Here is a 17,776-nt window from a genome sequence, read left to right as displayed (position 1 = left end):
CTATTTGGACAAACCTCGTTTCTGTGCCGCTTCAGCAGATAAGATAATGGCATTTGTGAATCAATCCCGGCACGTAGTACATCTTTGCCTGTTTTGAAGTTTATCATGGAGCTGGATTATTCACTCTAAACGCACGTGCCTCCGCTTGGCAAAGTCGAAGGCGCACGAGAAGCGCGAGCCCTTGTGCGGCAATTGTGCATCGCATATAATTCCGTCCCTTTACTTTACACGCCTTTGTAACAGAGGAGGAATAATGCCCCTGTAACTGACACCCCCGTTTTAGTTTCTTTTTTTTTCCTCCTCCCGTAAGCCTCATAAGGTTGTGGCTTCTAGGTGGGCTAGTTAGATGCTGCATGACATTGGCTGTCTGCACGCTTAGTCCGTTTCATTGGCTCGCCGTCGCCCCGTTCTGTAGCTCGCTCCTTCGTCGGAGCACGGAAACTGCGCATGCGTCCTGCCAGCCCCTCAGCCTTTGAAACTCGGACTGAGTTCAATTAAGAGACCATGTCCGCCATCAGCCTCCTGCGCCTCTCTGTCTCCACATTTATACCAAATTCTCCATGAAATAACAGTAACACGCGGCCGCAAGCATGGCCAGCTCGGTGAGTACGCCGCGGCCGTCGGCCCTGCGTCTGGCTGCGCCGCACGATGCTGTTTTCTGCCTTAAAGGAGGGGTGGTAGCGCTCAAGTCCGTTTGTGCCGCAGATATCCAGCCATATTTCCATAGAAGTACAGTAGAAACTAGTTTAGCTGAGAAGCGCGTCTAGTGCACCGCATTTCTCACGTATTAGAGCATGTCTGTGAAGAAAGTGCCGATGCCAATATATAAAGACAAATGACGTTTAAGAATTAATGGTTATTTTTCATAACGAAATACGTGTTCGCGTTCCCCAAAATAATGTCATGTTCTGTGTTGGTACAGCCAGAATCTCGATTGGTCTACATTTCCATATGCTTTGTTGGGAGACTTCGTCATTGATTTTTATTATAATAACTTAATATAAAATCTAGTCGTTTGCACGAAATGTTATGATCGCCTGCATGCCTCTTATTCGGAATGCGTGTAAGCATAGGAGTAGATCGCAATATTGCATAGTTGCTTATAATTCTTGCGGGCAGTCTATGCAATCAGAGCATGTCCTTGTTGAATAGTAGCGTCTTCTGTTATCTGGATGTTGTAGGGTGCAGTTCAGGTGAAATTAGAGCTTGGTCACCGTGCCCAAGTTAGAAAGAAACCTACCGTGGAGGGTTTTACACATGACTGGACGGTGTTCGTCAGAGGACCGGAGCACAGCAACATCCAGCACTTTGTGGAAAAAGTAGTTTTTCACCTGCATGAAAGCTTCCCAAGACCAAAAAGAGGTAAGGCTGATTTTTTACTTTAAAATTGAAGCGCTTGTACTATAGATATTGTGCACCATAGTATTGAAAATTGATGCTGATTTGTGGGTGCCCCGAGCAGCCCCCTTCAGAGTGAAATTGAATGCACGTTGATGCAATTGAGATTCTCACATCTAGTATTAATTAAAAGGTTAAAGATTGATTGTAGTTGCATTTTGCGGTCTTTGGTTTGTCGTGAGTGGTTCATTTTTCCCCCCACAAGTTTTATTTCTTAAATTTAAGAACTAATGTACATTAAGGATCTCTGCAAAACGTTCTGTTCAGACATTTCATGCAATACTATACGGAGAGCGGGCAACTGGTCTGCACCGTATTTCGTCCGCGCAAAAGGTATTGTCTTATATTTATTATACTTGTGTTGACTTCTGATTTAAGGCTAGTTTTGTGTGTCATTCCAATGCAATGCACGGCAGGGCAGTTTCGGGCAGCGGAAAATGCGTGGATTGCGTTAAGATTTGTTCATTTTAGCACCTGAGCAAAACCCCGGGGTAGCCTATACGGGAGACTTAGCCTGGTATTGGGACTTAAAATCCCGGCGATTCGGAAGTTTACTGAAATTGTTCATAATACTAACATGCTCTGAATATGCATTGAGATATGTTCCGTGGCTGTCCATACAAATGCGCAGCATCGAAGCACTGGCCTTTGCAAGATACAGCTGATTATTATTTTTGTTGCATTTTCTGAATGGCGCTGCATAGCGAAATAAGAGCGTGAATATTCGTGTATCAAAGGAACTGGGAAGCGATCCGACGGAAACGACGAGATTTAGGTCTAATTCATTGAATCGTGTCCATTCTGTGGAAGCTCCAGTCTAACCAGTTTTTAGCTAATTAAATGAAGCGGAGTCCGCTGGCACCGGCTTTTCGGGCGGCGTTGGCTCCCATTTGGGTCCGGCTCCCTTAAGACCGTTTCTGTGCCACATACAATGGCAGCAGTCGCAGGGGACGGGAGTCCCGCATCGAAACGCATGTTGCTAGGTGTGGCGTGACATTTGTGTTTTTTTTTTTTTTTTTTTAAATGTCGTGATAAAAAAAAAAAAAAAATGAAAGGAATAAATGTGGGCCAGGGTTGCTTGGTCTGGCGGAGAGGAATTAAAGGGCTTCGCCGTAGCGTGTGATCATGCGGGATCAATTGGTACGGAATGATATTTGCTGGTGTGGGTTGATGCTTATTCCCGGTGTAGCTGGTGGGTTTGGGTTCGCCCTGACATGGATTGTCGCCGGGCAGCCTGTGCCTGGGAAAGGGCTCGCCGGATCGCATGGCAGTCTGGTCCGGGGGAAAGCCGGTTTCCGCTTAGGAGCAGTGTTTCCTGGATGCCCGCAGGTCCCCGTCCCGAAATGCCGGAGAGGGACACGGGTTCGAAACCCCAGACCGTAGTTATGTCAACGCCCGGTATTTCCTCGGCGATTTCCAGTGTAACGCATCCTTGCGTGTTAAGTGACGCAGTTTGACCAGCCAGCAAAAATGGACCTTAATGGTATCAACTTTAACCCAAGATGGTTGCAAATTCGATTCAGTTGCTCTAGATCAGGGGTGCCCAAAGTGGGGCCCGCGGGCCAAGGTTGGCCCGCCGTACTATTTAGATTGGCCCGCCAATGATTAACTAAAATTTTAAATTATACTGTACTAAAATTTGTTACAAAAATTCTTAAAGCAAGAATCCCAGTGTAGCTATCAGTGCGTTTACTTTTTAGTGTACGTTGGCTAATATACAGTCGAACCCGGTTATGTCGCCGGCCTAAGGGGTTGCCAAAAAGCGTCGAGATAACCGATGATCGAGATAACCGAAAACCAATATGGCGCCAATATACTGTATTAAGATATGCTTGAAATGTATTTATGTGCGTTAATAAATTAGAATGTACATGCACGGGTTTTTGGCGTTGCGGTGATTTGTTTGATGACGCGATCGGCATGCTTTAAAAATGCATATACATGTCGGCTAACAACAAAAGGCATATGTGCACCAACTAAAAGCGGAGATTTACCAGTATACAATAAAAACCACCGTCGATTCTCGATACAAACCTTTAATTATATTATCCAACATTGCAAACACAAAGATCGCTCACAAAATCACAAAACAACCTGCGGGGTGTAGTCCGTTGTTACAAAAAGCAAATCTGCAGTGTCAAAATTACATTCACAAGTCATTTTGCTCTGACAGCTCTGAAATGTATCGTACACGCAGTTAATATGGTTTCTTTACAAAGTCTAAAATGCTTTGTTGCTTTTTGCCTTTAACAGTCTGCTTGAAAACAAATGCTTCGATATTATTTATGCTGTCTAAAACAGTCCATCCCCTACAAAAGAACCATACTCATGATACTGTCGAAGTTTTTGTAGCATTTCTATCACCTCACCGGCAGAGGGAATTGGTTCCAAATCTTCGTCCGCATCTTCTTCATCTTCATTGTCATTGCCGCATGCAGATATGCTTGGCTTTGGTTTTGATGGGGATTTACCTAGATCGCGTTTCACCTGCATTGTTCAGCGAATTACCATGCGAATGCGATTTGAATACGCGCTGTTTAGCACTTGTGATACATTTTAAAAAGCCGGCGATTAGTCACGGGGATCGAGATAACCGATGTTAAGTGGCGATTTTGGCCCTCTTTCGTGCTCGAGATATTAGGGTTCGGCGACGTAAAAGAATCGACATAACCGATGAGAAATGCTATTGCAATAAGGGAATTTGGTGGTTCCACTTCAAAAACGTCGACTTAATAGGGTTGGCGAGTTAGCCGAGGTTGAGATAAGTGGGTTCGACTGTATATTATACAGTCCTCACTCATGGTGCTTTGATTACATTTGAAATATCTAAGACTAAAATTGAAATACAAGCAACTATAAGGGTAATGTAAAGTATATCTGTGCACATATGTACATTTCCACACTTCATAAATAGTCATATTTTAACAATTTACAAAAAGTCCCATGAGTCTTTGCTGCCGCCAGACGGGATCAAACCAGTTTGTGGCGGGTCACCACCGGGCTGCTAGCTTAAGCAACTATCAACATGGAGCGGCATCGTCAGTGGCACACAGACAAAAGACATTTTAAAAAATGCTGGGAGGAAGAATATTTTTTCACTGACATAAATGCTAAAGCGGTCTACCTTATTTGTAACCAGTCTGTTGCTGTACTAAAGGAGTATAATATTCGTCGTCATTATGAGACGAAGCACGCAGGACATCCTCACCCTCTCAGTGAGTCAGCTGCAGCCTAATATTAATAGGCTGGTAAACGCCAAAGAACAGCTTCATGTTTCTCACTAGTGGTGCAATTATATTGTTGCTACTGTTGTTGTGTTGCTGTTGGGCATGCACTCTTTGACATTTTGCACTACATGTGATTACAAAAGTTTAGACGTGCTCTAAATGCCTATATATGACTTATTTGTCATATTTTGTTTAATGTTATTTACACAGAAAGGAAGGTTAGATAACTGTTTGATAAATAAAAGTACTTTACTTTACTATTAGTGTTTGTATTTTGTGTAAAATATTACATTTGGCCCGCGGTCCTCCGATAGATTTTCATTTTGGCCCACTAAGGGAAAATGTTTGGGCACCCCTGCTCTAGATTTTAAAAATGCCAGCTATAAGATTTACCATGCGTTAAGCTGTCCGCAGCTAATCGCCATTCAATCAGGGCTTTAAACAGGTTTTGACGTGCAAAGTTATATTGTTATCAAGCTGCAGACAAAAGTACTGCTGGAGATTCGTGTTACCAGTTCCGATAAATAGAAAAAAACTACTTTTTTCCATTCCTTAATTTCTACGCGTTTTGAGCCAAATTTATAAGTACTGGAGACCACATGGGCTAATCCAGTATTGGCATCAAATGTATGAAACTAACGTCAACGCGATCATATGATAGGCATAGGCCTATATCAGATATGGAAATTGACTAATAAATTTATGCCAAGATTAAAATCGGGCATGTTCGTCTATCCACTGGAATCGATAAGGCTACAGATCTGTTGCGCCTTTCGTGCTTCCACAGGTTCCGGACTGTTTATCGATTTATCATGCATATCACTCTTACACCTCTGTTAAAAATCGGAAATCAAAGGCGCATGAAAACGCAATACCGTGCCTGCTTATTTCCCCTCGACCATGTGATGGCATGAATATCAGGCTTACCGTCTGAAATCTGTTCATTTCTAGTTCAGGTTGATAATTGACTTTCTTTCGAGGAACCCTGTTGCCAGGGAGACAGTTTTGCAAAACGTCCTGGAAGTGTGCCTTCCTATGCATTGTTAAAATAACAATCACTGTCACCCTGCGGAGGTCTCCCTGAAGTAGTATTATTTTTTTGATGGTCCGATATGCATTGCTGCCTGAACTTGGTGCATTTGAGCGTTTTTTCCACAATAAAGTCAGCGGGGTCATTTGAGTGCATCTGGTGCTGCCGCGGGGTTCCGACTCCGCGTCGTGTGACGTTTGTCTGCGCTTTCGACTGAAAAGCTGCCTTTCAGTTTGAGCTCTGTGGTGTGAAAACATCGGACCCCTGCGTGCGCAGGGGGATCGGGGAAGGATCTGGGCTATTGTACTGGCGTGCAGGTTTCGTCTCAAGATGTGTACGTGTTATTAATCTTGTACTGATGACCCCTAATACATATAAAATGAATTATGGCCGTATTCTTTTCATTTTAGGCAGTTTGAGTCCTTTAATAAAATGAAACATCTGCAAAGATGAATAATGGTATAACTCAAATATTTTTTTGGAGTTTTATTGGTTAGTACTTTTTTTGTTGCCATCCCTTAACGTTTCCAAATGCTGCTTGTGAATTCTTGGCACACATGGAAAAGCATCTTTAGACTGAAAACACCTGACTGTTGATGCAGGTCTGGTGTGGTCAGTTTAGTTGGCGCTTAGTGCATCCTGTCGACGAGTGCTGAATCGTGGCTGTGGAAATGATGGACTTGGGCTCGAAAATGTACCTTTAAGCAGCTGAGTGTGCATTAGGGTTGCGTGGAAATCCCTCCTGAGTGTTTATTTTCCCCGATGCAATAAAATGTCCCATTAATCAAGCCCAGACGCACATTTGGGAATGGCGTGAAATGTGTCCACGTTTGACGAGAGGTTCTGAGCAAAGGTTTTTTTTTTTTCCCTTCCTCCCCCTGTGTCTAAACGTGCCCTGAGATTGAAGGTGCATAGTAACAGGGATGGCACCCTGGTGATGGGCACCGTAACTCTCAATAAGTGTCTGAGCGGCTCACTTGGCTACTTGGATACTCCGAAAGCTGCAGAAGTACTCCTGAAGTCCATAGGCTCGCAAACCGTTCCCGGTGGTGTTTAGTCGGCAAATTTGAAGGAGAACCATCTCGGCAGTCATTCATCTGGCGGATAAACGTGGCACGACGACCGTGAAACGTCGAAAGTCGCTCTTCGGTGTCCATACAGCAGGAACGCGCGCAGAGATCCTGCCGCTGATGTTTGTCAAATAAGCGGCAGGTCACTCCTCTGAACACGATTGCGGCTTCTTTATGCAAGTGGGGATGGTCTGTTTTGTAGTGGAATAAGTGTTCGACTGTCGACAATGGCGATCTTAATTTTCCGGGCTGGGCCCATTTCGGCATTCGGTTGGCCGTAGTTCACTGCGTATTGATCAGGGACGACGCCTCCACCTACATTTATGTAATTTACCGCGCCGCTTTAAAGTAAACAATCAGGCATGTTGTTTTTATATGCCGCTGTCTGCAATGGGAGGACCACGGTGGGGTGGGGGGACTTCCCTTGTGGCTTTGATCAACAGGAGTGAGGTGCTGTTGCGGGGGGGGGGGTCGCTCCTCGACTGGGTCGGCTGAGAGGCTCCGGGGTCTATGCTGACTTGCATGTGTTTGACATCTTAATGCCAGCGCCCGCGTCCCCCACAGCTGCCTGGCCGGCCCCCCTGCCCCCCAATGCGGGGCCACCGGCCCCAGCATTAGGTCACTTCCTTTCCGTTTTTTGGGGCATCTATACTGTTTAATGTACTTAATTTCCCAGCTGTTTCGGATTAAGCCTGTGGCCCCTCTCTGCTTGAGGAGGGCCCGGTTTAGCTTACCTTACTCTGAAAGCGGCTGCAAATATACCCCCCCCCCCCCAAACCCCCTCCCGCAGCGTCAAATCTAAACATTGTAGCACGGCGCGTCCCTCGGATAACAAAGGCGTGCTCTGCTTTTTAATTCATTTGCTCTCGGGGCAGCAGTACGAACGGCGGTAATCTTTAACCATCATGGCACGCAAGTTCGGTCCTTAACCATCTCGGCTTATCTTTGAGGGTGGGGGCAGCCCTCCAGATTTAATCTTGCAATTTTGCGCATTATCAGCAGCGGGACATTTTTTAACTGAACGGAATAAATGTCCAGTAAAACGCTCTGATTGGCTGGCATGCTGTGTATCCTTGGAAACGTGATATTTAGGGCTTGAACTGGGGAGGGGGACAGGGAACGATTTCTGAATAAATGGGTTGGAACACGAGCTTTCACTTTTTTTTTTTTTTTTTTTTTTTTTTTCCCTCCTCCCCCCGCGCCCCCCCCCCCCTTTGTCTTCACCTGGCCCATTTCAGTAGGTTGAGGCGCAGGGGTGTTTGGGGGGGGGGGATGCGTACCGCTTCACGACGAACTGGCACACGGGTGATGTGACCGCTTTTCTGTGCCGTTTTTTTTTCGAGCAGGAAAATTGCCAGTGAAATTGGGGCCCCCACATGCCCAAATCCCAATTCAGCTGACAAAACAAATGTTTGGAGCGAGTTTCCAGTTTGTACATTCCTTATCAGTGGTGGTGTCATTTTGGGGGGGGGGGGTGTCGCTTTCAGGCTGAAGCCTCCCGTCACTGAGGGTGTGTGAGATGCAATGCTCTTCACCGGACACCCTCTCACTTCTTGCCTTGTGGTTCTTTGCGTGTGGTTTCCGTAGCGATTTGATTGCCAAGGTTGTGTACCAGGCCTGCCTTGATAATCCCAAGATGGTATTTTATTGAAGCTGTTTATCTGACCAGAATTTTCATCCCTTACGGTTGAACAGTAGCTTCAGTTGGATTTCTGGCCAATCAGTGACCATTTCTGTTAGAGAATATTAAAAAAATGTGTGGTTGGCCATGGAGTCCAAGAGCTGCTCCTAGGTTGCGCTTTTAATGCTTGTTGTTTCTCCCCCCCCCCCCAGTGGATGGGTTCCCTGGCATGTGAAAGTGCCCCTGTGTGAATATCGCATCCCCCCCCCCCACGCCAGCAGACATGCCAATCCTCAGCACGCGCTAAATCCGCAACGCGGTTGGCAGCGTGGCACTTCATTAGAGCGATCTTCCAGGTGTTTCCGTGGAGACGGCTTGGCATAACGGCGCCGCTTCCTCGACGGGCTCCGCGTCTCTCGATGCATTTCCTTCGGCTCGGAGCTAATGACTAATATCAGGCTTTATTCTGTATAATTGGTGGCACCACGTAAAAAGAGTGTTACTTCAGTACCGAGGTAACGCCGCTTCTCTGAGGGTCGAGCTACGGTGCCCTTTAAAGCCGGGTGAATATTTCTACTCTGCCAGCGCACCGATGGCACTTCTGAAGGGTATCTGTGAAGAGCTGGAGGGTGGTGAAATGTCTCTCGAACCCGTGCTTCTGCCGTCTGCACTGTATTTATGCTCGGCCGTTTTCCTTCTCATCGTTGTATATGCACGTGATTCCCTGTGTTGCTGAGAGACTCTGTTACTCGTGTTCAGCATACATTTCCCCTCCGTTGTTTGGCTTCCTGATTGGGTCAATGTGTTAGCCTTGGGGCTCCTATGTACAGTCTTTGGAAGTCAGAATAAAATTAAGTCTCAACTTCTCTTCCTTTCATTTCCTGATCAACTTTTTTTTCTTTTTTTTTTTTTTTTGTGTCCTCTGGCTCCGTGTCATTGGAGCAGACCCCATTACACCGAATTTCCTACGGGTGCGAGGTGGCTCTCTGATGTCCGCCGCCGTGTCTTCACCGTCCTGTGGCGCCTAATTGCTCTCGGTTGTGCTCGGACGCGCGTGGTTGTTAATGGCGTATCTAGCCACCCAATCTGCCGGCGCGATTATCCGCCGCGGCGTTGGCACGGGTCGGCAGCGCGACATTGAGACCCGACGATGTCCTTCTCTCTGCTCGCGGTTTTATTATTTTATTATTATTTATTAAGTCAAGCCTTCAGACCTCGCGGGTGAAAGATGAGGAAGCTAGTGGCCTTTTGTTGCAGCAGCAGTGGTTTAATAATAGTTAATAGTAACTAATTAATAGTTTGGGTGGCTTTCTGTCCAGCTGGGGAGTGCTGGTTTGAGACTCGAGGCTAATATTTTATTCTTGGACAGACCAACATCATAAAGTGCTTGTTGGCTGCAGCTGAGGTCACTGCATTGCCTAATAAATCACATGAAATGCAACACTGCAAACAAATGTTGCTGGAATGACTAGATTATCCTGTGTAGAATTTTAGTGCAGATTGGGCGTCGCTGGATTACAAATATGTCTGAGCGATTTTGTGGAGCAGTCAGACTATCCGTTTGACGTGGACTTGCCGCGTCTGTTTGCGGATCGTGCGGGCAGGCCTGGCCCCCGTATGGAGGAGACGGAGCGCCGTGTGTGTCCCTGGCGAGACGCGTTGCGACATGGGAGATGGCAGAGTGCCAGGCTGTCACATTAGTAAATCATTTGTCACAGGCTCGTCCCCAAGTCTTTGAAGTCCCTTGTGTCTAAAGTGTCACAATTCAGGATGAGCTGCAGCCGCGCAGCAAACCGCACCTTAAACAATGGCTCCTCGTGTTTTACTGCCCCCCCCCCCCACACACACACCCGTCCTCAGTGTTTTAGGGCCCCCATCCTCATGCTGGGGAAACAAAGATGAGTGTGGGGTGGGGTTAGTAGCCCGAATGGTGCGTCCTTGAAGGGGGGGGCGAGACGGCAGCCCCATTCTTATAAACCAAAAAAAAAAAAACACTGCAGGAAATGGTTCCTTGGGTGAGAGTTTCCACTCTGTTGCTTCCTGTAAGCAGCTGGATTCACGTCGACCCAAGGCTGCGGACTGCTGGGTGTCCCTCGTCTCTTTCTCTCTCTCTCTCTCTCTCTCTCTCTCTCTCTGCCCCCACCCCACATTTTGGGAATGGGGGGTGTCAGCACTCCCTCCCCTGCACAGCCCTAACAAATCATCAAAGGTTGGGGCAGGAATTTGCCTGTAACTGTTTTATGACTCGCCAGAAATCATACCTACTTGTATAGGTGGTGCACAAAGGGGGCCAGGCGGGGGTGGGGCCAGGCGGGGGTGGGGCCAGCGGGCCTGAAAGAGATTGGAAGGGGGTGGGCCGCCAGGCTCGAGGGCCAGGCCTGGCACAGGAACTGGGCCATAAACGCTCATTCGGCCAGTTTTGTGAATGAATGAGGCTACGGGGCGGGGGGAGGAAGCCGTTTACTGAAGCATGACTTATAAGGCCTATCTGTTGGCTGGGTTTTTTTTCTTTTTTTTTTTTTTAATTTTAAATGACACCCCCCCCCCCCCCCCCCCCCCCACAAAAAAATAAGAAAGTCAAACTAAATGGAAAGCTAAATGTTAAACCTGCCTACAGTTTTGGCTTCTAAAGCCTTTGGGTGCCTCTGCAGCGAAGGGTATCTCTGTATGGAAGCTTTAGTGAAGCACGGCGCCATGTAACGAGACCTATCAGCGAATTACTGTGCTGACATTCCCACTTGCTGCAGGGGCGCCGGATAAATGGCTGATAAATGCGGTCGGGCCCCAGACTCAATGGAGAGCAAGATGGGATACGTGCGAAGAAGCCCTTTTGTGTACCTGTACCTTGTGCAAACGGCAAATGAAGCACCGCTTCGTTTCATTTTCATGAGATGTCGGTAACTACGCTTAAAGAGAAATAGACAACCTCTTAGTTAAATTCACTAAACAAAGACTGGGCGAGTTAATTTGGTATTGTCTCTGGGACGTGTGGATGGATGGATAATTTGATATTGCGATCTCATTTGGCATGACTTCTTTGGTTAATACAATATCTTTTGGGTGCTAGCATAAGAAGTGGCATAGATTTAGTTACACGTTTTAGTCCATTGACACTTCTTTTTTAGGTTATAACTATAATTTATAACTATAATGGTTGTTCTATTTCCACTGTTTCACAGTACAATTTTGGTTGAACACGTTTAATTAATTGTGTTAGCGTTTGAGATGCAGCAGCATGGGTGTTAAAGTGAAAATTAAGGCTTTTTGAATCGTTTGACTTGGGGCGGGGGTGAGCATTCGTAGACAAGCGTTTGCCGAAGTGCCGGCTTCCTGGCGCGACGTTAGCTTCCCGCCTCCGTTAAGCGCCCGCGTTAGCGTTGCTCGGATTCGCCGCTCGCCGCGTGCCGCCTCTTATTTTTAGGCGAGTCCCATCTCAATCGCCGTTGTCTGTTTCAGCTGCATGCGTTTTTTGGGAAGCGCGTCATCGGCGAAGGCCGCGCGGTAAGTAAAAGGCTAATGATACGAGGAGGATCCATGTGGGGAGCGAGTTTTAAATGAGGACATTCCAGAATATAATTGAAATGAATAGGGGCAGAGCAGGGAAACCAATTATTTGAACAGCACATATTTAAGGATTTTTATTTATTTATTTATTTATTTATTTTATTTAAATCTTCCTTTTTTTTGTAGTACAGACACATCCTGGGTTTCAATGGTCCGTGTTACGATATTTTGACTTTACGATGTTTAAAAGTTTTTCACTTTCAGTATTTTACTCAATAAATTACATGAGAGATTCAGCACTTAATTATGAAATTAGGCTTTGTGTTAACCTTTAGTTGGGCAAAATCATTAATTTTAAGTCCAAGTTTAAGGTAGGTTAGGTGTACTGCATTAAAATGCATTTCTGCCTTGAGATATTTTTGCCTTACGATAGGTTTATCGGAACGTGAATTCTGTAGTTTACAGTAATGTTATGTAATGGTAGAACATGCATTCAAAGTTATTTATCAGGAACTTGTTTTTCCTATTTGGCCAGTCACTTAAGGGTGATCTTGATTGGTGGACAGCCTCGGCCCCGCCTTCTCCCTCTGTCCAGAGGTGGAAACCAACATGGCCGTGGGAGCAAGTGTGGTTAGCGTTAGCTTGGATCCTGTGAAAGGCACACTGCTTGGGAGCACTGGGGCCGCAGCAGCCTTTACCGGGCAAGCAAGAGCAGAGATTCTCACAGGCTGTCCGACGCATCAGTGTGCGAGTGTCAGGATAATACAGCGTAAAAGTAAGCTGATAGAATGCTTACAATGGACAGTGATGTAAGGAGCAGAGTGCTATTTGGATGGATTAATGGATAGATATTGGAAGATAGTGAGTTCTTGCGTTAAATAAAGTGCACTTGTGTTAAATCACGAGTGCTAGTGCTAAAATAAAAAAATATATAAATATAATAAAAATGTCTTGAGTAAGTTGCTTGTTCTTTCCTTTCGCCCAGCCTTCCTGAAGTCCTGCCTTGTACTGGCAGGGTGGCATGTCGCCCGTGAGTTTGCTGGGAGAACCGGCCGTGTCACAAGCGGGCCTGCGCCACCGTGACTGTCCACGGTCGCGTCGCTCTGCTGTCGCTACCGTCGCCCTGGCGTCTCGCCCCCCTGCGGCTCTGTGTCGCACGTGCACGTTTATTCCGGAAGTCACTCGGGCTGAGTGTTACGTTCGTGGCCCGTCTCCCGCTGCCGACTCCTGTAAGTCCGGGCCGGGGATGCCAGGTGACGTGCCAAGGCTGTATGTGAATTACTGCGACGCCACACCACAGATTTGCACAGATCCGGCTGTATGTGACACCATGCTGGATCAGCAGATCCCCCCCCCGCTGCCAAAGTCACATGAACCATAGCTGTTGCTTGTTTGTGTGACTGTTGGTAGGCCACGTCTGCCTGTCGGCTAATTTCGCCATAACTCTCCGAATGAGCAGTTTTCAACTGGCTGCTAAGATAGTGATAATCATAGAGCCAGTGCCCTGTAGGTGTGAGACGTAATGAAAGCCTCCTTTCATTGGCATGGAATTAATAGCAGTGTCAGTGACAGCGTCCTTTGTGTGGCGACTGGCCTGTTCTCCTGGAAAGCGAACCCTTTCCTCGCCTTTTCCCACCGTTAACGGCAGCATCCCAACGCAGGTGTGCAGACTCGCCTCCCTGCCGCTCTAATTACGGGACCTTGCACTCAGGGCCCTTCTCTGCTTTTTTGGCGTTCCCCTTGAGCTACTGGGTGTTGACTTTCCTCTGTGATGTGGCTAGGCTCTTTTTATTTTTTTTGGGGGCGGGGGGCCGTGGAGGGGGCGCCTTTGATCACTCGTAACCTGTGTCCTTCGCTCCTCCGAAATGTCACAGCCAGACTTTGTGTGATTTATTCAAACTTTTTTTTGTTTTAGGGAAGCCACTCGCGTGATGGGTTGACCTTGCGAAGGCTTGTCTGGGGTGGGTTTTGCATCAGTTCGGATATTTGCTTATAGGGACCAGTAGATTTGTCCATATTAAAAAGGCTCATAGGTTGAGCTTTTGGAAAAATATCATCCCCATCAGCAGAATGAGTTTCCCCCTTCCGACATCTGCATTGTGATTCGGACAGTGTTTCACACCCTAGTCCACATTCTTGCTCCCCCCCCCCCCCCCCCGCCCCGACAAACCTGAACCAAGCAATCAAAAATGCTGAATACCTGGTACGGGTGTGTTGGGAGCTGGGGGCGGAGCAAAAGTGTGGACTGTCCGGGGTTCTCCAATGACTGGGTCTTGTTTTGTGATTCCCTTCATGATTGGCTGTTCTCGGCCCTCTGCTCATGAAAGGATCAAGACCCAGAAACGGCTGGTTTGGGCATCTTTAAATAATTTTGCACGCTGCTACGTCGGCCCTTGTATTCCGCACTGGTCAGCGTGCACGTTTTAATAAAGCCTTCAGAAATGGGAGTCATTCCCTCCACCTATAGCATAACGTGTCTCAAAGTCAGCCGGAATGGTCCCATACTTCTAAGATTAGTCGTGGCGCATTACAGATGAGGATTGCCTTGAAAGCCGGGATGATGTGAGCCAGGCTTGCGAGCAAGATAATCTCATGAACATCATCCTCAACGCCACGATGCTGTAGTCCAGGTTTATGCTCCTCATTATGGGTGTCACTGCAATGTGTGCAGTGGGGAAGTTTTCTGTGCGAGATTTACGGCATTGCTAGCTTTGCTGTGACAGTGCACTTCGCAGTGGCAATTCAAAGTGCCGCTTCTGAGACAGAGTTATGGGGGGACCCCTTTGGACTGATGTTTACCTTTTGAGCAAACGCTGCGAATCTTCAGTTCATTTCCTCGCAGCTATAATAGCTCACCTGGATTTTTGGTCGTTCTACCTGCGTAGGAGGGAGTAAAATGCCAGACGGCAGTGACGTTTTAAAATTTTTTTTTATTCTGCTTAATTCACTCGGGCTGCTTTATTCAGAACCTACCATAATATCCACCCACTGCCTGACAGCATTCAGATCCTGTCCCTCTCCAGCTCAATTTGGAATAATTTTCTTACCTGCTGATTGACAGGAATTAACCATTGAGCAGCTGGATACGCTTTCCTGCATGGGTTAAGCCTTCTGTGACGGAAGTTTTGCATTCATAATTTTATTGTCTTTTTGTTCCCTTCTCAAACTCGATGGCTCTAAAAGGTGTTAATTCTGCCATCACTTTTCCGCGCATAATTAGCTATTGGCCTTTTTTTTTTTTTCTTTTCCTTGTAGGATGTTTCTCCAAGGATGGGTACACAATACTGGCTGTCAGTTTCTGGTACATCTTGGTACATCACACTTGAATAAAGCGCTTTATGCTAATCATTTTATCTTTGGCTTTGGTGTCCAGAAATGTGCCCGAGTAGAATTAGGTTTTTAATAAGTAGTCTTCATTCATGTGGCAACAGAAGCAATTTCAAAATAGCGGGTTCACTGGAAGGGGGGTAGTGTGTGGTAACGAAATGGCCGTCGGTGAGAGAGCGTCTGATTGGCGAGTAGATGGGATTGGCACCATGGTTGGGCAGAATGTGGGTCCCCTAGACCTGATCGGGATGGGATGACCAGTAGCGTTTTCACCAGCTGGACCGTTGCTAAATGCCCCCCCCCCCCCCCGAGGCGTGTTACTGGAAATTTTTGTGAGTTTGAATTATATTTTCCATCAGTCACGCTTCCTTGCCGCCACACACCTAGCCTGTGATATAAGGCTCTGTGTTTGATGATTTCAGGCTTGGTGGAGCCCATGTCTTGGCACCAACCTAAAGTAGTGCTGGGGGGGGGGCACTCTTTCCAACTGCCCCTTCAGATGCCCTTCTGAGACCCAGAGGAAGTCTGGCACGGTCTGAAGGTGATGTCGCCCGTTGTCTCGTGCGAAGTGATCTTGGCTCTGTTTCGGGTCACATGTCACACATGTCACTGCAGTGTGCGTGGGCTTGGCACACCAGGTGAAAATGCAGGGGGTGGCTGGGATTGGAGAGATCCTGTCGGGCCCTGGTTGACAGGTGGGAAGCCCCGCTGGCGTGCACAGGTGTTGGTGGGTTGTGTGTTTTTTCTATTTTTTATTTGTTTGTTTTTTTGTCTGGCTATATGTTGGTATTTCTGTGCCGTGAATCCAAAAAACTGCCCTGCACAGGAAATTAAATCCCCGGGACAGGAAGTAGAACGGGCCCCAATAGCGGGTCACTAATGTGTTTTAATGAGGGGCCGTGCTGGAATGTCACTCTCAAGTGTGGTGCCAATTAAGGGGTTAGACTGCTGAGAGTCTTGCAAACATCTTGCGTTTGCAGCTGGGAGGAGGGAGAGGGAAGTCCCCCCCCCCCCGCTATGGTTAATTAGTGAGGAACAGTCCCGTTAGGAAGAGACCACAAATCAGAAGCTTGATTAAAAAATCTGGAGTGGAGGTTTGTGGAGTCCTGTCCATCTCCTCATGTGTAGCTTATTGTGTCGGGGGGGGGGGGGGGGGGAGGTTGTGTGTACCGGATGTGTCGGTGGTGGGAGACCTCGGAGACATGTAAAATCTTTGTGGTGTAATTCTAAAAGCCTGAAAATGCAGACAACTCCCCTCCCCGCATAAAACCAAACAAAGGGATATTAAAGCTGTTTTCTTCATAATTGGGAGTCTGCTGAGCCGCTGAGAGCTGAGCTTTGAGCTTCATTTCCACTCATGACTCTGGATTTTTTGAGTTTCTTTTTCTGTTCCGGGGGGGGGGGTTCTGTGGTTACAGCAATTTTTTCTGGAATAATATCAATATCAACATCTGTTCCAGATATTGGTATAACGATGAATAGACGGGTCAGAAAGAACTGGAATTAAGTATTTTTATTTATTTTATTTTTTTTTACATTTATTTTTGGATGATTGTATAATAATGGGAAGCCACGAAACCATAGACGGTTTGAGCAAAACCTCCATGTGCTCATAACATAACTGCCACTTTCGGGCGAGTCGTTTGTGCCGAGGAGTTTCACGCAGATGACATCACGACTCGCACCAGACCCGGAAGCTGTGAGTGAAAAAGCATCTGCATCGTAGATGTAAATTAACAACGAGGTAGATATTCATAGGGAGACGCTAGTCAGTCAAAATGATTTATGGGAACAAAAGACTTTTAAACATTAAAAAGTGGTTTCCCTGATGAAACAATTTTTTTTCCTTTTGATAAGCCCTCAGTTATGTGGTTTATGCAGAAATATGAATTCATTAATTAATTTTCATGTTGTCATTGTGCCCTTTCTCCACAAAAGGATACTTTTTTTTTTTTGCAATCCTATGAGCTGCATGCAAACATTTTCTTAAAGGTGTGTCATTGCGGTGCATAATTTCCCGTTCGTATGTGACGCTGGCTTGTCAGCCGTAACCTGAAACTTATCTGCCGTTCTCATAACCTTGCCCTGTGGCGCTATCAAGTACTACATGATATCAGCTGCACCACCAGTGGTTTGCCAATTAAACTGACAGCTTCCCCAGTGGGGTACGTTTAGGGTTTTTTGTATTGCAAACTACATGGTGTATTTACTGGCCAATAGCAAAGCCGGTTTGAAGCCAGCCAATGATGGCCCTGCGTTTGTTTTATTGAATTATGATGCAGAAGCCAGCCAATGATGGCCCTGCATTGCTTTATTGAATTATGATGCAGAAGCCAGCCAACATATTGTGTATTTGTATGCTGTATGTATCTCTATTTATGATCTCGTTACTGTGTTTGTAGAACTTTATTCTAGGCTTGACATTCTAGGCTTCATTGATACCCATAATAAAGAATTGTCTTTAATTTATACGAATGACCGTGGTCCACAGACTGTAAGGCACACGGCATTAGCTGTAACGCCCGGCTGGGTTTCCCGTGGCTGGAGACTGGTGCCCCCCCCCCCTCCATGGTCTCCCTGGTGAGGTGGCAGGGCCCCT

At 46.6% G+C, this 17,776-nt stretch overlaps 1 protein-coding gene across 2 annotated transcripts in view; it reads left to right on the top strand.

Annotated features, from left to right (window-relative positions):
- The first annotated feature begins 386 nt into the window (after positions 1-386).
- mllt3 (MLLT3 super elongation complex subunit) overlaps positions 387-17,776 on the top strand; it is a 49,912-nt gene continuing 32,522 nt past the window's right edge. Inside the window, exons 1-2 of one of the 2 annotated variants that reach the window (XM_072697713.1) lie at positions 387-602; positions 1,182-1,362. In XM_072697713.1, coding sequence (XP_072553814.1) covers positions 591-602; positions 1,182-1,362 — 193 coding nt within the window. In that variant the 5' untranslated portion in view covers positions 387-590. Of the gene's footprint in view, positions 603-1,181; positions 1,363-1,577; positions 1,732-17,776 lie in introns of those variants that run through there. The other variant, XM_072697714.1, reaches the window with a different exon arrangement.

Source organism: Paramormyrops kingsleyae, chromosome 12 (assembly GCF_048594095.1).
Source record: "Paramormyrops kingsleyae isolate MSU_618 chromosome 12, PKINGS_0.4, whole genome shotgun sequence".
Taxonomy (NCBI): Eukaryota; Metazoa; Chordata; class Actinopteri; order Osteoglossiformes; family Mormyridae; genus Paramormyrops; species Paramormyrops kingsleyae.
The sequence above is the reverse complement of the archived record's forward strand: the minus strand, read 5'-3'. Positions and strand labels throughout refer to the sequence as shown.